Genomic DNA, 21,495 nt, shown 5'->3' on the forward strand with positions numbered 1-21,495 from the left:
GAAAATGGATTCATGATGTACTCGCGTATTATATTTTGTAAATTTTGAACACAAAAAAAGTTACGGACTGCAGCTTTAATTATTTAAAGAAACATTATAAAGTAATATTGTGAAATACTAACTCTTGATTCCTGTGATGGCAAAGCTGAATTTTCACCATCATTACCCCGGTCTTCAGTATCACATGATTCTTGAAATCCTTCTAATATGCTGATTCATTGCTTAAAAACATGTCTTACGATTATCAGTGAAAACAGTTGTGCTGCTTAACTGTTTTTGTGGAAACCATGATGCTTTTTTTAGGATTTAGGGAAACTGATACCTTTTTTCAGGATTCTTTGATAGTTAAAAAGAACATTTATTTGAAATATAATTTTTTGTAACAATGTAAAAGTCTTTTTTTGTAACTTTTGATAAATCGAACGTATCCTTTGCTGAATAAAATGATTAATTTATTTAAAAAAAATAATAAATCTGACCTCGCACGAGCAAAAGCATTCTGTTACCCTTGTAACGACTACATTGTTCAGCTTGTTGATATATATTTTCAGAACAAAAACATGGTCGTGGTGAAGAAGCAGGAATTTGAGCTATTAGAGACACGATCTGAGACACTACCTGATGAAATATGTCATGCCCATCATTGTTTTTTAATCACTATGGAAGTGAAAACATTAAAGAACCACCTCCTCTCTGGGAGTCACCTAAGGGACCAGATCACATGCTCAGCTTTGCTTTGTAATTTGACCAAGTTAAGTTCATAATATAATATATAATTTGGTACATTTCCAGTGGTCAAGCTATTTAAAAAAATAAACACAAATAAGATAATTTATTCATTAATATAAAATAACAATGTAAATATCACTGAAATCTGCTAATAGAAAATATATTTTAATTTGTAGACTCACAAATTTTCCCAAAACTGCTGAATATTTGCCTACTTATATATGAAACAGTGGAAATGTTCTTATGGTATGATGAATAAAAATAGTTTTTTAAAACCATTAAAATAGCTTATGGTGCAGCTACGCTACGAGGAATAAAAATATTACATATAATTTAATGAAGAAATGTTTTGTGACAGTGATATTGGAAAATATATGTAAGATTTTTATCTAGTTGCTGCCCCTTTAAATAGAATTCTTTCAAAACAGGTTAGAAAAACAAGACGCAGGTCAGCGAGCGATGCGTCATGGCGTCACTTCCCGTAGCAATTGGCAGTTGCTGTCGCCGGAGCGCCATGTTGGTTCAAACAAAAGAAACAACTTCATTGCCTTCATAACAGTTCATAACCGCCTGGAACGCAATGGCGGAATATATCCTGCTTCTCAGCTTCTCATAAGCCGGAGATTTTCACAATGCCTTTGTAAGTATCTCGTCGGAGTTTGAAGACGAGCGTGATCAAAGCAAGCGCGAGGTCCTGGGCCTTCTGTCACGACACGTTTATCAAAGCATTTATTTAGTTCTTGAACTAGATCACATTGCATTCGTTTTGAAATTAAACGTGTCAGTATGCGTTTGGTAACAGATCAAATGGTCAACAGACGTAGAAATCGGGCTCATAGTAAGCACGTTGGTTTGTATGCAAGTTATGGACTTTAAATGTAAGTTATATCAGATAATGTAGTCCATGTATAACCTTAGATGTAGTTCAGTGACTACAAAACCCGTTCTGGGGTACTAAACAACTAACGTTAGACGAAGCGCAGCCGAGCAGAAGCGTTTATAAAAGCTGAACTGTTTTTATCATGATATGGCGATTAACAGCGAGGCGTGACACATAAACAACTATTAAAACATGCCGCATCACACGCGAATAATCTGCAATAAATACAGTCTTCATGCTAAATATTTGTTATATACTCTGAGCCGTTCACTCAGGACTCACAAAGTGGTCGTTTACATGCAAACGTCACCTCCAAACTAAGTTTTGAGTATAGAAAACAAAAACAAATGGATTTCTGTGTTTTCTTGCGACGTATTAAAGAATTAAAAGCATGTGTAAAGGTAGCTTCCTAATTATCTTGAACTTATTTTAATTGATATTTGTGTTTTTTGACATCACCATGGTCAGGTGTTTGGATGCTGAGTTTTCGTAACGCTCCAGTAATTTATAATCAGAATAATTTTGAGCTTGACGGAGATGTGAACAGCTCCTATGATCATATTCTATTACTACAGAATATGTTTTGGTTGAATCTGATATTTCATGTTTGACCTTTTCACAGTCCAATTACCGGTCAGGTGCAAACAGCCCAGAAGACCCCAAAGCATTATGGGATCACTTCTCCTATCAGCTTGGCACTGCCTAAAGATGCCGATCTGGTTCTCACACAGAAGCTGACGGAGACGCTCCGACCTTTCGGCGTCTTTGAGGAGGAGCTGGAGCTGCAGCGGAGGTAAATCAGATACTATTCACAAAATCACACGTCTGTGTGGTTTTAGATCATCAGCTGGTTGGTTACTGTTACTTTTAATGAACGTGCACGTCCATTTCTTGGGTTTTCCCATTAAATTGATGTCACTTCCCAGAGGATTATGTCACTAAGCATTGATTAGTGAGTGACTAAGCGTTGACTCATCAACAATGAACTGAAAAATGTACTCTTATTGTCCTAATGCATTATCGGCAAACTATTTTCCTGTGTGACACTAAAACTGCTTTGATGCAATCTGTATTATATAAAGCGCTATATAAATAAAGGTGACTTGACTTTTGTTAAAGAGATTTTTCAAAAGTGTAAAATAATTTAAAATCAAATACAATTCTTCAAATATTTGGCAATCGTAACAGCCTTCCCAAGAAAGCATGATTTGTTTGCAACTTTACAAAAAGGACAAAATGAAGAAAAAAAAAAAAGTGCGTTCACTCGAACTGATTTGCTGAAATCAAAGCAGGTACGATAATAGGTGAGCACCAGCCAATGAGATTGCCATTTGCACATTAGTTCCGCCCACTCCCGGAAAACCCAGCAGTTCTTAAAAGCTGAAAAAATCCAAAGCAACTCCGTTATTTTGACAGGAAAATACAACAAAGAATATCATTTACATGTAGCGTGTCAATTCTGTATGCAAGTCTCTCTCTTGCTCTCTCTGCTCTCACCAAAGCGACGGCGAGTCGTGTGCCTAGAGTTCACGGTACATCAAATACAGGTGCGCTGGGATGAACTGAAAAATAGCACAGATCGCTAGACGGAGAGTGAAACTCTGAAGCGCTCAGTCAGTGTGTTCGGCGAGTTAAAATATGTGTGCTAAACTTATATTTAGCCTCCAACTCACACACTGGTGAGTAAAATCTGAGAATTTATTAGCCATTGGCTAATATTAGACAACATTTAGTTGCCCAGAGTGAAGATTAGTGTCACATGCGAGTGATTTAATCGCAATGTAGAGGGTAGTGAAATCGAATATAATTCCCTTGTTTTGTTCAATATATTATTCCGGACACACTATTCCATGAATGTGTACAGCATACTCTTGACCCAGCTTTAGTCTTCATCATATTGCTTTTGTTTATAGATGTTTCTTTTGCCCACAGAATCCTAGTGCTTGGGAAACTAAATACGTTGGTTAAGGTGTGGATCCGTGAAGTCAGTGAAGTTAAGGTACCTTATTGGCCTTTTAATTAAATACAACTTCTGAATAGCTGCTCACAGATAACTAACTGTTATATATCTTCATCTAATCGCAGAATATTCCAGCATCAGTGATTGATAGTGTTGGTGGAAAAATCTTCACGTTTGGATCCTACAGACTTGGAGTTCATACCAAGGGTACGTTTTATACACCAGCTCTAGATAGATTTATACGTGTACTTCACATAGTCTCTGTGTGTCTGCAATATCTCATTCACTAACCTAATTGTGTAGGTGCTGATATTGATGCTCTCTGCGTTGCGCCCCGTCATGTGGAGAGATCAGACTTCTTCTCCTCGTTCTATGAGAAATTAAAGGAGCAGGAGGAAGTCAAAGACCTGAGGGTATGCTGTTTTTTGCGAGTGGTGTACATATACAGTGTTTCCCATACATTGACTTATTTGTTGCGTTGTTGAACAATATCAAAATTGACCACCACAAATAGATTTTCCAAAAGGCTTTGAAACATGAGCACTGGACGTTTAAAAATCAAAATCCGGTGCGGGTGTATCACTGTATTTCAGAAGGAAACCGAATGACTTCAGAAAATTTTCGATGTCATTTTCATTTTATCTTTCATGTAATGCCTGATAAAGCAGCATTTGTGAGCATTTTCCGCCACAAATAAGAGTGCAAGGCTGTGGGAAACACTGCAGTATACATCTTCTCTGCAATATTTGTTAGGCTTGATGATTGATTTTTGCTTTTGCCTTCTAGGCGGTGGAGGAAGCGTTTGTACCAGTGATAAAGCTGTCTTTTGATGGCATTGAGGTATCTTTTTAAAAAAAATTTTTTTAATAAATATCCTTACATATAAAGGAATAGTTCATGCCACTATTGTTGTTTTCAGGGGTACAAACTTGTCACCTTTCGGCGAAATTCGCTGTTTTCACCTTGAAATAGGTCATTCATGTGAATAGTGTAGATCTGTAAAAAAAATAAAGGGAGGGGGGGGGGGGTCGTAGTCGTCATCGTATCTGCGAGTCATCTGTCACATCACCTGTAGCGTTTTTTTTCCCCTGTTGGCAAAGGAATGGACACGCACTACTCTGCCTCTGATTGGCTTGCCTTAATGTTCTTTCCCTCATCCAACCAACCTCGCGTTTAGCCCGTCAGCTGCTTCAAAAATTTGAGTGCTGAAATGAAGATTTACAGTGGTTTATTTCCCCTGACTAAGCGTAACATCTTAGGCCATAGTTGTCGCTCAAACGTCTTTTAATCATATAAAGGTGTTTATCCTTGAATGGTGCACTGCAAAACATGCTTTACTACTTAGTTTTTGTCTTGTTTCTAGTCCAAATACATCTAAAAATTCTTAAACCAAGAAGCATTTTCTAGACAAGTAAAAATTGACTTGTTTTCAGAAAGTCGAAATTGAGTTTTTCCTTAAAACAATCAAAATAATCTGCAAATGGGGTAACGTTAAGCAAAATAATCTTATTTCAAACTGAAAACTGTTTAGTTTGTCACCTTTTTCACTCCTGACGAGTTTGCACCCCTGTACCCCCCCCCCCCCGCCAATGTTGTTTTAAGTGTTATTTTTTTGTAATATGTTGATTGTAGATTGACATACTATTTGCCCGACTGGCACTACAAGCCATTCCAGAGAACCTGGATTTGCGAGGTGATGGCTTACTAAAGAACCTTGACATTCGCTGCATCCGGAGTTTGAATGGTAATTGGTCATAATTGATTAACTATGTTGGGGCTGACGGCTGAGTATTGACATTTTCAGAATTGATTCTGATTCACAAGATCTCAATTTTGATTCAATATCAATTTGTTTGGATATATATCATGTCAGTTTATCTAAAGAAGAACAATCTCTCAACAAAACTATACAAGGAACCCTGTCAGTTGGTACATTACCTTATTTTAAATGGTAATTAAAGAGTCCAACAAATTATATTGCTGTTTAATTTGAGATATAATAAGCATACAAACTTTTAAATTGCTCAAAAGGCAGTTTTTAATAAACTTTAATGATGTAATTGTTTCTACCCTAATTCATTGTTGAAATACAAACATTTAAATGATATCTAGTAAATGTTTTCATGACAGATGAATTTAAACACAATATATGAAATGTCCTTTACAAATTTAATTTTACAATGTAAGCTGGTGTTTTTTTTTCTTGCTAACTAACAAGATATGAACATTTAATGTGTTTCCTGAGGTAAATGCAGTCTTGGATTACATTGTTTACAAGCTGATTTATTGATGTCTTTCTACAGTTGAAACATTGAGCGATTTCACAAAACATGATGGATTTCAGTACGTTGAACTTTCTTTCAACACCACCTGATGTTCATTCATGTTTATTTTGTGCTATAACTAATAGTAAAGAAGAGATGAGGATTGTTTGCATTTTGCAAAACAAAAATGACAGTTTCATAGCTGAGACATTTCTGTGTCAAAAGTAGTAGTTCACAAAGGTTATCGTGACTATTGGTTGGACTCTGCACTACAAGCAGAGTTGGGTATAACACGTTACTGTAATCTAATTACTTTTCCTGGTAACTCAGTAAAGTAATGAGTTGCATTTTAAATTTATGTAATTTGATTACAGTTATGTCAATAAAATTATATTACTTAAGTTATAAATGTAGTGTTAAAATAAATGAAGTAAAAATCATGTTTTGTGTGTCAGTATGCCCTTTAATAAATCACCGGAGAATGCGAGCTAAAATGCAGACGAGTCCTACAACATTTAGATGCATATTTCAAAATGTTGCACTCGACATATTTTAGTCTGGCTTGATAGTTTGGGAAAAGTTCAACAAGTGAATGTGTAAGGCTACAAGTTAGTCACAGTAGCCCTACTATAGTAAAAACAAATGACTCATCAGAATGAGATCATCCACTGGGTTAAACCGCGTCGCCATCACAATTCAAGTCTTATTCCTCTCAGCGCGTCGTCTTCCAAAAATGAAAAGTAGCAGAGATGAATCTTTCTACAGAAGTGACGTGAGCATTTACATGTTTGCTTGGTTTCGCGTGGATGATTATCTTATAGTGTGTGGGCATGATCACATTATAGGTGAGCTCAGACAGGAAAGACTGTACCTCCCGTTGGTTTCATACAGAATTTTTTTCAGAGAATATTTGTTTTCGACATGACTTCATTTAATATTAGACACCTCAAGCTTTCTTTAGATATACTGTATGTCTCATGTCATTTTCGTTCATTTTAGTGACTCGTTTCAGGAAGATATTCACGGAGACTGAGAATGCAGAAAGCGCACCCTATTTGTTTTCTTTATTTTACAAAACCAAAAAAAAGAAGTTTTGTTGATATTGGGAGTGAATCAGGGTATACAAATAATAGGCCTACATATGTATTTTTCAGTCAATATTAAATTAAAGAACTATGAGTTTCTCTTTGAAGTGTATTTTTTTTAGGTTTGATAACTTGAAAAGTAAAGTAATTAGTAATCTGATTACTTTTTAAATGCAGTAATCAGTAATGTATTCAAATTACTATTTTAAGGAAGTAATTAGTAATTTGTAGTGGATGACTTTTTTTAGTAACAACACTGACTACAAGTGATGTTTAGTAAACCACGCATCAACAGAAAACAGCAGAGACCAAAAGATTGATCTTGGAATTTAAGAATCTTTATCAGTTCATCAAAATGAAGGTTGATTAAAGTCTATTAATTGATAGTCAACCCAGCCCCAAATTTTGTTTGCTTGTTAAGTTTTCCCCTGGTAATCTTGATTTATGTACTTTTTCATTTTATTTTTTTCTTCAATCTGCTGATTTACAGGTTGCAGAGTTACTGATGAAATTCTTCACCTAGTGCCCAACATAGAGAATTTCAGACTGACTCTAAGAGCCATCAAACTGTGGGCCAAACGTGAGTAGTTGCTTGTGTGTCAGCTTTGCATTGTACTCTGTTTGTGGAACATGTCACAGCTTGTCTTATGTGAAAACAAACTCCACCATGACCTGATGTGTTAGTGGGTATTAGTGCAGTCAATGAAAAGCAACACTGCAGAATTGTGCCTCAGGAGATGCGTTTGGCTTGCATTTGCTACCTAGCAACCAGTACATGCTCATGTTTGCACTTTATTGAAAAACAATCGATACTTGATTTCCATTTGGCTTTTAGAAATGCTTCATTTGAACTTAGTCAGGATGTGAAATTGAAAAAAATGACAGATCCGTTCATTTATGTGGTTGATTTGGAGGTTTACAGAAATAAATGACATTATTATTTGATCAGATATAAATGACATTAAATCTCTTACAGGTCATAATATCTATTCAAATATCCTGGGTTTTCTGGGGGGCGTATCGTGGGCCATGTTGGTTGCAAGAACCTGCCAACTCTACCCCAATGCTGTGGCATCCACACTGGTCCATAAGTTCTTCTTGGTTTTCTCAAAGTGGTGAGTTTTTCCAACTGCCTTCGGCACCACTGGTTTGAAGTCAATGAGATAACATCGAATATGAATACAAATTTCTGGGGCCTGTACCATGAAGCCGGATTAGCTGGCTAGCCAGGTAAATTTCAGTTTAGTTTGCACCAATCCTGGGTTTTGGGTACCATGAAAGTGGCTTGGCTTTTAGCTGCGTTCATTGCCATAGTAACTTACACTCCACAGCTAACCTGCTCTGGGGCAGGTTAAAACTGAAATTGGACCAATCAGATGTGAGTAAAGTGAAACATGTCTTACACTCCCCCAGTTTCTCTTGCTCCAAATTAAAGGTCACTAGTACTAAAAAAAAATTGTCTGGCCAAAACCAAAAATTTAGTTATTTTATGATTTATATTATTATTAATCCATTACACAAAAGCAATTTTAGTTTAACAGTTTTTATAAATCATTTATTTTAAATGAATGTTAATATATACAGATCGTATATAATATAAATAAGCTGTAGAATCAATAGATAACGCTTTAAAAACAACTTCATGTGACCTTACATGTTCGAGTCTCTATCGCTGTATATTTCCAACTATATAAACTAATATAGATTGGCTGTTCGCCAGTGATGTCACACATTCATGTACATGTGCTCCACAAACTCAGGATCAAAGCCTGAGTTGACAAAGAAAGTTGATGATCAGCGTCATGGTACCACAGCAAAGCTGGATTGGAGTGGTTTGGTTTTGTCAACTCGAAACTAATCCTGTAACTCTGAATTTGTTCATCTACCATAATGGTACAGGCCCCTGGTCTTGTTTTCTGGTTGTTTTCAGAGACCCGTTCTCTTTAGATTAATTTATTCATTATTTTCTTCCTGACTGGTGTTTTCAGGGAATGGCCAAACCCAGTCCTTCTCAAGCAGCCTGAAGACTGTAATCTCAACCTCCCAGTCTGGGATCCCAGGGTACTTATTCATTGATTTATCTGACGGTTTATTTGTTTTGTGATGTAAGGCTATGATATTGATATTTTTTGACAGTATTCTGTATTTGTATTGCCAACAAAACATTTAAACCAAAAAATCCATTGTTGCCAAGGAAATTTCATGTTAGAAGTTCAAATAACCAAGGCATAGCAATGCATAAATACCTGTATATATCAGTAAATAACAATTTTCACCTATGTATAATTTGTTAAAATCTGTGTAGGTAGAATTTAAAACATGTAGAACTTGTGGAAATTGAGACTTCCAATGACATTTCTAGTATTTGAGGTTGCAAGATTATTAAACACTTTAAGTGATAGATCAAGCAATGTTTTGAGAGCACCAGACATTAAGATTTAGAGACTATTAAAATGCCTTGATTACTTGCTTAAGTCTTGATATAGGTGATGAGTACAAAACTGACAGTCAGGGAATGTATTGAACTAATAAAAACCACAAAATCATCACGATATTCATGGTGCTGGGTAATTTTATATGAAAATAATATTGAACATATTCAGAATATTGCTTTCTTATTTTGCTGTCATGTAGTAATATACTAATATTTTCATCAGACAAATCTTACTCAAGCTTTCTGTACAGACCTCTATAGACACCACATTTAGCATGTCTTTTACTAAAAGTACAATGATTTTCCTGTGCTGTCTCAGTTAGATTATTCACTTCAGGCTATGTGAATGAATTGTGATTTATTGCACTGCTAATGTGTCGTTGTTCCTCCTAGGTAACCCCCAGTGACCGGTACCACCTCATGCCAATCATCACACCAGCTTACCCTCAACAAAACTCCACTTACAATGTGTCCGCCTCTACTCGGGCCATCATGGTGGAAGAGTTCAAGCGGGGTCAGTCTCATTTAAAGATCCCTAAAAATATTCTCATAGAATAATGAAAATAATAACTTCAAAAATGAAATGTCAACGTTTTCTCACCCTCATGTCGTTTCAAACCTGCATGACTTTCTGCAGTGTAACACAAAATGAAACATTTTACATTGTTCACCTTGAACTTTTCAAGACTGTGAAAGTGAATGGATGCATGGTCTGAAGTCCCCAAAAATTACCATGAATATTATGAACCATTTAAAGGGTTACTGCACCCCAAAATGAAAATTGTCATTAATCACTTACCCCCATGTCGTTCCAAACCTGTAAAATCTTTGTTTGTCTTCGGAACACAATTTTAAGATATTTTGGATGAAAACCGGGAGACTTGTTGTGACTGTCCTATTGACTGCCAAACAATTAACACTGTCAAAGCATAGAAAAGTATGAAAGACATCGTCAAAATAGTGCCATCAGTGGTTCAACCGTAACGTTATGAAGCGACGAGAATACTTTTTGTACGCGAAGAAAACAAAAATAACGACTTTATTTAACAATTAGTCTCCTCCGTGTCACCGTAGTGCCATTTTGGAGAGTATCTGCTGGATGCAAACTGCGTACGCTGTTCTGTGTCAGCCGCACCACATGGATATGTTGACTATGTGTTTCATATTATTTTTTGGGCCTTGACAGTGTTAATTGTTTGGCAGTCAATGGGACAGTCACAAGCCTCCTGGTTTTCATCCAAAATATCTTAAATTGTGTTTCGAAGACGAACAAAGCTTTTACGGGTTTGGAACGACATGGGGGTAAGTGATTAATGGCAATTTTAATTTTGGGGTGGAGTAACCCTTTAAGTCTATATTACGGATTACGTAACTATATTGAAGTCTTCTGAAGCTTTGTTTGAGGAACAGACCAAAATTTAAATTGGCTGAAAATCCTTCCCTCTGCAAAAGCTCTTAAATATCATTTTTGTTCAGGTATATTCAAATATGGCTCTTGGTAGTGTATAAACTACTTTCATGGTGCTGTTTTATTTGTCCTTTAAGTACAGTGTGCAACATCTCCTTTTGTGTTTCACTGATTAAAAACCAAGTCATGTAGCTTTGGAATAATGATGGAAATTATATTTTTAGTTGAGTGGTACTTTTTAAGCTGAAAAGACACTATTACGCCGATATTACTTTTGTTTGACTCCCATTTCAAATGTTAAACTCTTCACAGGTCTTGCAATCACGGATGAAATATTGCAGAATAAAGCAGATTGGTCCAAACTATTTGAAGCACCAAACTTCTTTCAGAAATACAAGTATGTATTAAGCTGCATATCCTGTTGGACACTCATGGTGAGATTTAATCATTTCAATAAAGATTTATTTCTCAAAACTGCACCCACACACATTTATAGGCCTTTCACAATTATTATTTTATGTAATCAGTGTCCTCAGTTTGAAATAAAAGAATTTTGCTTACTATTAGTTTATGCGTATGGAGTACAACACAATGGCTTTTATGGTACTTCAACATTTTTGACCATTAAAATGTGTAGAAATTACGATTGTAGAGCATGCCTGAAATGTAAGCAACTTTTTTTTTTATTTTAAGAGATGGTTAAATTAATATTTTTAGAAGGTAGGTATTTAAGTTTAAAATGCTTTTCTATTTAAAAAAAGAAAAGAGGTTTTACTGGTTTTCTTGTGCTATATTAATTTGTATACAATTCAAAAATAAAATGTTTTAGTTCACAATTTGTACAATGTATTTCTTGTTAGTCTGTGTTTTCATAGTGCTTCTAATTTTATTTTGTTTTTAATTTCCGTCAGTGTTTAGCATTTAGTCTGTCTGTGCTTTTGTTAATTTTAATTTTTTATTAGTGTGGTGTGAAGTTCATAATGGCTTGAAGTCAATATAAAGAAACAAAATTCTAACCAAAGAAAAACGACTTTTGGATATTTTTAATGGTTAATGGAGGTCTAAAGCCTTGCATTGCTTTGTTTTTCCAGTCAACAGTTTTTTGCTAGTGGAGGTTTTTAACCAATTTGAACTCGTTTGAACCTTTCTGAAAATCCTTCACTGTACGACACCATCTTCTCACACCACACGAGGATGCAGCGACTGTATACAGGTCATCGTTGTGCTCAGAATTCACAATCACCATTATTTCTTCCTTAAAGACAATGTAGCAATTAGCTGGTTTCAAAGAAGATATTAAATATGATTGATTTGCAATATTGCATTCTGTTCTGTCTGAAATGAGCCCCTAATACGTAATGTTCAAAGTGTGTTGTTTTGCAGAAAAATCCACAATGTTAACATTTTAATCTAACGTTAACTTTTAAATGGCAAAATACAGATATCTTGCTTTTGCATAGGTCTCTATTTATTTGAGATATGAGAGGATATTCCACAGAAAATCTTTTTTTTTTTTTACAATATAATGTTGAAAGTTTATACATATGACCTTCTGTTCAAATAACAAGTAACCTGCATTGAGTCACTTTTATAGGTCAAAGTTAAGCAGTTTTGATAAATGTGTTATTTTTTGGGGGAAACAAGATGCGCTAGTTCACCCAAAAATGAACATTTTGTCATGCACTTACCCTCATGTTGTTTCTCTGTTCTGTTGAACACAAAAAGATATTTTGAAGAATGTTGGTAACCAAACAGTTGACTTCCATAGTATGGAAAAAATACTATGGCTGCCAATGGCTACAAGCATTAAGAGAAGAAAGAAACTTATAGAGGTTTGAGAACTCGAGGGTGAGTAAATGACAGCTTTCATTTTTGGGTGAACTATCCCATTAGGAACATTATTTCTCAGCTTGATTGATGTAAGTGATCAGCGTTTAGATCTTTGTGTATCTGATCTACTGTAAAAGATGCTGTAAATCTGCTGTTGGAGTTATGTTATAGTGTGTGTGAAGTGTGTTCTTGGCTGGATGTGTGTGATCCCTGCTGTGTTGAGTGAAGAGAGATTTGTCTTTGGAGAGAAGTGTGTCGGGGCGGGGCGGCCCTGTAGCTTTTGCCGGGTTTGGTTGAACAACTCTTCGTCTAAAGGATGTAATGGCATTGTTCTGTCTTTTATGTCCCAAGGCATTATATAGTGTTGCTTGCAAGTGCACAGGCAGAGAAGCAGCACTTAGAGTGGTGAGTACAGCACTGTCACATGCTTTATCGGACCGATGTTCTGCTCATGTCCCCTGCATCTGTTTAAAAATGTTGTGGACTACGACAAAATATGCTGTTTGTCTTCCAGGGTGGGCCTTGTGGAATCCAAGATCCGAATCCTGGTGGGAAACCTGGAGAAGAATGAGTTTATCACACTCGCTCATGTGAATCCACAGTCATTCCCGGGACCAAAAGAGGGAACTGACAAGTGAGTTTCAGATGCTTTTGTCCTTTCTTTTATTGAACTTTAACAAAGGCCTGAAACCAGCCTAAGAAAGGAAGGGGTGGCAATAGGAAGTGTCTTTACTCGCTCTTTCCTTTGTGTACAAACAGGGAGGAGTTCAGCACAATGTGGGTAATAGGTATTGTGTTCAAGAAAATGGAGGGATCAGAAAACCTTAACGTGGACCTGACGTTTGACATCCAGACCTTCACAGACACCGGTACGATTTGGTTTATCTTGGCAAGAGAACACAAAGGAAGTGTTGGCATTGCTTTTGTTCTCTGGATGTTTGCTAGTATTGTGCTATGATTAAACTGCTCTCAGTAATCAACATGTGTTCTCTGAATGGCTGTAGTTTACCGGCAGGCGATCTCTAGTAAAATGTTTGAGCAAGATATGAAAATCACAGCCATGCATGTGAAGAGGAAACAACTGCAACAACTACTGCCCAAAATCTCCATTCAGAGGAGCAAGAGAAAGGCAAGCGTTCATTCAAATAAAACAAATATGCTGAACAATCGTTTCAAATTGTAGAACAAAAAATGCATGTGCCAAGTTCTTAGATTTATTTTTTTTTTTTTACATTTTTGGTAATGATATCCTTTTGAAGTTTTTAGCTTCTTGCATGTTTTTTTTTTTTGGTTTTTAAAATGCCAAATACTATAAAAATGTTATGCTAGTTTCTTTACTCTAGGAATTTGTTCATATGAATTTTTGTTTTTAGCATCTAATTGTTTGTTTTCTTAATATTTAAATACTTTCTATGGCTCAGTTTAGGACCGTTTTTTTTTTTTTACTTTAATTTTAATTTTAAATACATTGTCAACTTTTTATTTTTTATTTTTTTGATATTTAGACATTTTGTCATTGTAGTGACTAGTAATGAGACCTTTCTCTCTCAGTAGACGTACTAATGCATTTTGTGAACTCTTGTTTTTGTATGTTTTCCTGTAGCTTTCATCTGAGGGTCTTCGTGCGATGAATGATGGCAGTCTCGACTTATCAGTTGACAGTGACAACAGCATGTCAGTGCCGTCCCCCACGGGCCCTTCGGCTGCCAAGGTCGCTCGTGCCTCCAGCCCTCAGGGGTAAAACATCAAACCATTTTCACCTGGTCACCTCATTTGTCATAACTTTCTGTAACTCCTATCTTTTTTCCTCCTCTCCACTCTATCTGACTGTAGCTCCACTGGGACTGCCACAAACACCTCAGATTTGCAGGACAAAATGGACACTTCAAGTGAAGGCACGCTCCTAGCAGGTGGTATGTCTACTGGGGTCATAAACTCACTTTAAAGTAGATTATTATTATTTTTTTTCATTTGATGGAATAGTTCACTGAATGAAGTTCACTTTCATCATCTCTTACCTCATTCCACAGAACACAAAAAGATGTTTTGAAGGATGTTAATTCTGTTCTTTCCCAAAAGATTTTTTATTTAATGAAAGTCATCCAGATCTCTCTTTTTTTCCTGCATATTACTTCAACCGTATTTTCTTACGACAGAGGTCAAACCTGGTGTGACATGGCGAATGAGAAGTGGCTTAAATGTCACAATGGAAAAGAACAGCATGGACATTCTTCAAAAAAATGTATTTTGTGTTCCACCAAAAAAAAAAGAAAGTGTTATATGGGTTTGGAACAACATGAGGGTCAGTGAATGATGACAGACTTTTCATTTTTTTGGATTTTAAAAATAACTTTAACCCTTACATGCATGAATGTTTCGCCAATCATTATTGGATATTCGGGTCTTTAGCGACCTGGACCTATATATCCAGCACAGATGGATCTCTAACTGCTGCAATAGCAAACATTTCTCTTGATATTTTAAGAACAATTACAGAAAAATAAAATAAAGCATATTTCGTTACCTTTTGAAACTTTGTTCAATTTGAGATGATTTTACCATCGCTGTCATCATCAGAGCACACTTCCACAATACATTCAGCATCTGGCTATAATTTTCATTGACTTCTGGCAGCTTATTCAACACAACCATCATCAAATGAAAGTGACATTTATATTTCATTGCATACAGTAATTGCTCCGTGATAAAGCCATTCAAACAGTTAAATTTTTGCTGCTGATTCTTTTGTTTTATGCCTGTTGTAATTGAGTGAAACATCACATCGTCATTGTTTATCAAACAGTGCCACCTCAAGGAATAAAGATGCATTGCACGTATGGAGTCATCACATATGTAAATTGTGCAGGAAAAATCTACTTACACATTTACGTACCACGGGTCTCTAGCGACCTATGCATTTTACAAAAAAAATTGATCCGAAAACAGGCCTTTTATTTTTTTGGTTCTATTGTTTATAGTGAATAGATTGAGGAATACTAAGAAATCTGAATCTTTAACTTAAAAAAATGAAGGAGGGAGAGGGTAGTGAATGATGTTTAAGGGTATTTGTGTTTGTTTTTAATGCTAATACTGATTTTGTTTTCTAATCATTGCAGTGGATGCCACTAAGCCAGATAATGTTGGGAATTCCAGCAACAATGCCACGCGAAAGGATTCAGCTCCACTAAAGCAGCCCGCCTCACCCATTCAGCATGACTCGGAGAGGAAAGCCGAAGTGGACGGTGTACAACAGGACCCTCATCCCAGTCCATGTTTATCTGCTGGCCCTGCCATAAGACCTGCCTCACCCCTTGAGAATGAGATGTCCATGAAAGCCAAAGTAGAGGAGGTAAAGTCTCTCAGTATTGTGTTAATTTTGTATTCTACTCCTTATTCAATCCAATCATTAACGTTACATATAAAGTGTGGATGGTGTCTAAAAAGTGTAATTAAATCCTACTCTTCCAGCTCTCAACCCCAGAAGCAAAGTCCTCAGGTGAAACTGATGGCCATGTAGCTGTGGATCCAGCGGTAATGGCTATTTGTTCTTTCTTTGTTGCAAAAGTGCCCTAATTGTTCTTTGCATCCATCCCCTGAACCTGAAGAGGCAGTAATCTTCATGTTGTTCATCGCTCAGTTTCAGTGTTTTTGTCATGATTGTTGCATTATTATTTTTTTCAGCCAAACGTTGAAGTGATTCCTTCAGAGGGCGACTCTAAAACAGAGACAGAATTAACGGTAAAGCAATGATGAAAAAGGGTATGCTAGTTATAATGATAAATGGAAGGGAATATGTGAGAAGGCGAAATGCTGATGTTATTTCCTGTCATTCTCAGGTGGTGGACACAGCAGAGCAGATATCGCCTGCCCAGGTAAGGACATGATCAATTATTACACAGTAATCGTTATCCTATTCAGGCACAAGTTAATTTTCTGTTCTCACTGAAAGCTTAATAATCACCAGCCAAACAAAACTATTTCTAATCTCTTTTGTTTTAATAAAATCTTTATTTTAAGCAGCACAACTGTTTCCAATATTGATAAGAAGAAATGTTTCTTGAGCAGCAAATCATCAGCATATTAGAATGATTTCTGAAGGATCATGTGACTGAAGACTGGAGTAATGATGCAGAAAATTCAGCTTTTAATTACATTTTAAAATCTAATTGAAAAGTTACTTTAAATTGTGATATATCTCAATATTACTGTTTTTACTGTATCTTTGATTAAGTGCAGCCTTGGTTGGCTTCATGGCTTTTCAAAAACACAAAATCTTTGACTAAATATTTGAGTCGCTAATTATGATTCCCAGAGCTTTTAACATTGAGCTTTTTACTTTTTAAAAATGTTACTGATTCCATCAATGTCTGAGGTATTTGAAGGACTGATGTTAGGCTTTAATTTATAATTGTGAATTAAGTTTATTCCAAATATCAATCGTTTGATAATCAATGTTGTATTTGAAATAGTGTTTAGAAGAGCTGAATGGACATTTCTATCACAATAGCCAATGAATAAATGTATGGTGTCCGTTACATACAGGAGAAATGTATCTTCAAAAAAACACTTTTTCACAAATAAAAGTCTGCATAGTTGCAAAAAGAAATCACTGTGATTTGATTTGTGTATTGTCTTATTGTTTGTAATATATATTTTGAATAATAAAAAAAAAAACTCAACCTCCAAACTAAAAAAAAAAATATTAAATTAGCTGTTGCATCACATAAATGAACTGCAGAGAAGCTGCAATGAGAGTGTTCTGGAAAATGTATTTTACGTTTTTGTGTTTACACAGCTTTACACAAGCTATTATATATAGGCCAAAACAATGGTCTGTTTTTTTTTTTCGGTAAGATTTTACTGTTTAAATTTAGCTGAAAGCCATTAAATGGCCTAACTATACTTTAAATAGATGTATAAAAAAGTGTGTTCATATCTTATTCAGTATTGTTGGCTAATTTTCAGACAAAAGTATTCTTCTCTAATCAGTTTCAGTATGCCCTGATATAGGTGTTGCGGAAAGAAATCTCCAAAAACACAAATGAAGGAATACTTTTATTCAGGAAATTGAGTCATTGTACTTAGTCTGTGGTGAATTTTGTTCCAGTGAAATTTCTGTTGATTGCCCAGGGCCTGCAACGTAAATCTTAATGTCTTATTGCAGTCACAGCTTGTTCAAACAGAAACTTTTACCATAGAAGAGATGATTCATTAGTTTGTATCACTTGGTTAGGACACGCTCACGATTATTCCCATTCTTCTCATCAATCTTGTTTATGTTCCACAGAAAACTTCTAACGCTGATCTGTCGGATGTCCAGATGCTCCCGGCCAACCCCATCTCCGTGGTCAAGAACTCTATCAAGCTGAGACTCAGCAGGTAGAACCGGCTCAGTCTTTGGTCAGTCTCATACTCAGGAGATGAAAATCCCTTTGTTTCCTGCCCATGTGCAACACGGCTCTCCACAAGGGGGCAGCTCTGTTCTTCCACAAACTTCCCTGTGCTCTCTCCCTCCCTCTTTCCCTACAATGCAAAAAAAGAGATGTCATACCCAAAAACCTCAGTGTGGTTTAATGTGTTTGTGTGATTTGGTGCAAATGCTTTGTAAATCTTATCACATTCTTCTATTTTGACCTGAAAGACAGTGAGGCTTCATGCTTTTTTGTTTTTTTTTTCCCTTTGTAAATCAGTAAAGAGGCATGTAATTATATTCCAGGTTACAGTTGGTCCATTGGAGACCAGTCCACCATATTGTACAGAGCTGAAGGTGTAGATGAGCATCAAAGCGTGCTCAGTAGCTGGAGATGCATCGAGTCCGCGTGAACTAATGACAGTACTAATCTGACATGGAAAATGCGCAGCGGAGCACATAGCTAGCTCATCCAGATGATTCTAGCTCACTAATGCAGCTGTAATTTAACCAAATCAGTCTCAGATTAGTGTAAACGCCATCGTTTCGCTCTGCCGTCTTAGCAGGGCATTAATTATGGGTGTTATTAGGAGCTCGTATATATAGCTTGTATTCCCAGCATGCTCTGAGGAGACCAGTGCTGGCCGTTCATTTAGGATTGTTTTACCATGTGTGTGTAATATATATTTCATTAAAATACACAACAATATTGAAACTTTTTTTATTTGCTTTGAACAGCTTAGTTTTCCTATGATATGCTGGGATTTTCCTAACGTGGAAACAACGGTGCGTTTCGAATGACTATTGTGGTTAAAAATGGCGGGTCATCTTTTCGCTGTTGACCTGATTTTGAGGATGTGGATGTGAAAATCGAAATGATTGATTTGAGTTTCAAACGAATGATGGGGCAGGAGAGTGATTTTGTTTATTTTTGAAATCTGTACAAACTTTTCTTACTCTGTTTTGTGTTGACTCTGTGGATTCGTGTTACGGTAACGCTGCCGCCCCAGGAACAGTGTCGTCACAGCACAGATTCACTCCTGTGAATGAACCGCTCCTATGGCCTTGCAATGTTCTTTCAGTTCTTTCATACGCTTATTTGTAAGGACAAGGTATTGTACTTTTTCACAAATAAAAGTCTACATTGTTGCAAAGAGAAGTCACTGATTGATTTATTTGTTTTAACAGCAGCAGCATTGTTCTGATGCAGTGGTTTATTCTTCACATTGCACACGTATAACAACTGTTTTTAATATTTTGTTTATAAAATGTACACAATATGGTCAAACGTATCGGGATACCCCCCTTCCAATGAACAGGTTTGACTGCATTAAGATTTGTACTCATGGAAATTACTAGCATATACAGTATATATGATATTCTAAGGAATTGTGTGCTGCTCATTTTATAGCAGCAGTTTGGACAGGATCCTTTTCTATTCTAACATGACAATGCCTCAGTCAGTGGAGAAGAACTTGAATTGTCTTGCAGAGAGCCTGGTCCCAGCTGAACACCTCTGGTGTGACTTTAAATGCAGACCTTGAGCCAAAAACTCATCACCAACACCAATGGCAGCTTGTACATATGGGTAAAGTCATTTTAGACACTTCCAAAACAGATGGAAATACAATTTTTAAATACATGAATTATGTTTCCATCTTTGTAGCCACAGTTTTGGAAGTACCTTTTTCTGTTTTAAAGAAGGGGGGTGGGGGTCCCAATACTTGTGTCCTTCTATATAGTGTATGTACAAGTCTTGATTGAGATGCACAGTAATCTTTATCCTATTCAGGCACAAGTTAATTTTCTGTTCTCACTGAAAGCTTAATAAACACCGGCCAAACAAAACTATTTCTAATCTCTATTGTTTTAATAAAATTTTTATTTTAAGCAGCACAACTGTTTCCAATATTGATAAGAAAAGTTTCATGAGCATATTAGAATGATTTCTGAAGGATCATGTGACACTGAAGACTGGAGTAATGATGCAGAAAATTTAGCTTTTAATTACAAAAGTTACTTTAAATTGTGATATCTCTTCAATATTACTGTTTTTACTGTATTTTTGATTAAGTGCAGCCTTGGTTGGCGTCATGGCTTTTCAAAAACACAAAATCTTTGACTAAATATTTGAGTCGCTAATTATGATTCCCAGAGCTTTTAACATTGAGCTTTTTACTTTTTAAAAATGTTACTGATTCCATCAATGTCTGAGGTATTTGAAGGACTGATGTTAGGCTTTAATTTATAATTGTGAATTAAGTTTATTCCAAATATCAATCATTTGATAATCAATGTTGTATTTGAAATAGAAATTTCCATTCAGCTCTTCTAAAGACTATCACAATAGCCAATGAATAAATGTATGGTGTCCGTTACATACAGGAGAAATGTATCTTCAAAAAAACACATTTTCACAAATAAAAGTACATAGTTGCAAAAAGAAATCGCTGTGATTGGTTTATGTATATTGTCTTATTCTTTCAGTATGCCCTGATATAGGTGTATTGAGGATGTGGATGTGTCCCAATACTTTTGTCCATGTATGGACAAGTCATTGGTGTTTGGTGATGAGATTTCGGCTCAAGGTCTGCATTTAAAGTCACCCCAGAGGTGTTCAGCTGGGATCAGGACTTGGCTTTATGCAGACCAGTCAAGTTCTTCCACACTGACTCAATCAATCATGTCTTATTGAACCGTGTCTTATACACAGAGACACTGTCGTGTGAGAATAGAAAAGGGTCCAAACTGTTGCTATAACATTAGAAGCACATAATTCCCTAGAATATCATTATATGTTTGCCCACATAGAGTGTATGTCAGTGTGAATGCACTCAAAAGACTTCACTGCATTTTGGGTAACACATTAGTAGAATAGTGACCAATTCTCACTATTATCTAGTTGCTTATTCGCATATTGGCTGTTTATTGGTAGGCTGCTTATAAAGCACATAACCTTGTTCTGAATCCCTAATCCTGTACTTAAACTTAACTACCTGACTAACTGTTAATTAGGAATTTATTGAGGAAAAAGTCGCAGTTAATGGTTTGTTAATAGCAAGAATTGGACCTTAAAATAAAGTGTGACCGCAGTTTTTAGTTTTTTGATTGCTAGCTAGTTCAATAAACTGCTAATCAGAATTCAGCCACTTTTTTTTCCTTCTCATTTTCTTAATTGTTGTTTGGAAGTACAAGTACTCAGTTACACACTTTAATTTGTTGTGCTGTTGTTGTTGATTGATCTGTAATCATTATGGTCAGCTGAGCGTAATGATGATGGCTTACCTATTGTACAAAACAGAAAAAGCTTTGTGATCCTTATTTAGTGTGTATTTGTGTACAAGTGTTCTTGAACCAGATAAGGATGAGTTTGTCCCAAAGTGCCTGCTTTTAAAAGTTACACCACACGTTTGTTTCCAACACAAGGTTTAATTCTATAATTGTTATTTAGAATATATTCATTTCTGTGATCTCAGCAAAATTTTAAAGGGGGGA

The 21,495-nt window shown here is 35.9% G+C and overlaps 1 protein-coding gene across 3 annotated transcripts; it reads left to right on the forward strand.

Annotated features, from left to right (window-relative positions):
- Positions 1-1,187: 1,187 nt before the first annotated feature.
- Positions 1,188-19,840, forward strand: LOC306880239 (poly(A) polymerase type 3-like; the record flags this gene model as incomplete). Of its 3 annotated transcripts, none has more annotated exons than XM_079433620.1 (23): positions 1,188-1,369; positions 2,232-2,402; positions 3,542-3,608; positions 3,695-3,776; positions 3,873-3,982; positions 4,356-4,409; positions 5,202-5,313; positions 7,409-7,498; positions 7,895-8,033; positions 8,907-8,979; positions 9,746-9,866; positions 11,073-11,157; positions 12,942-12,995; positions 13,105-13,224; positions 13,350-13,459; positions 13,595-13,719; positions 14,194-14,327; positions 14,424-14,503; positions 15,707-15,939; positions 16,059-16,121; positions 16,272-16,328; positions 16,427-16,462; positions 17,878-19,840. In XM_079433620.1, exons 1-23 carry the CDS (start codon positions 1,362-1,364, stop codon positions 17,971-17,973), a joined length of 2,220 nt encoding a protein of 739 aa, XP_079289746.1. In that variant the 5' UTR covers positions 1,188-1,361. The 3 variants fall into 3 exon arrangements, with proteins under 3 accessions (XP_079289746.1, XP_079289747.1, XP_079289748.1); XM_079433621.1 differs by having other exon boundaries at positions 14,424-14,500; XM_079433622.1 differs by lacking the exons at positions 8,907-8,979; positions 9,746-9,866; positions 11,073-11,157; ... (9 more) ...; positions 16,427-16,462; positions 17,878-19,840 and having other exon boundaries at positions 7,895-8,037.
- Between the last annotated feature and the right edge of the window lie 1,655 nt (positions 19,841-21,495).

This window comes from Barbus barbus (assembly GCF_936440315.1).
Source record: "Barbus barbus genome assembly, chromosome: 14".
Taxonomy (NCBI): domain Eukaryota; kingdom Metazoa; phylum Chordata; class Actinopteri; order Cypriniformes; family Cyprinidae; genus Barbus; species Barbus barbus.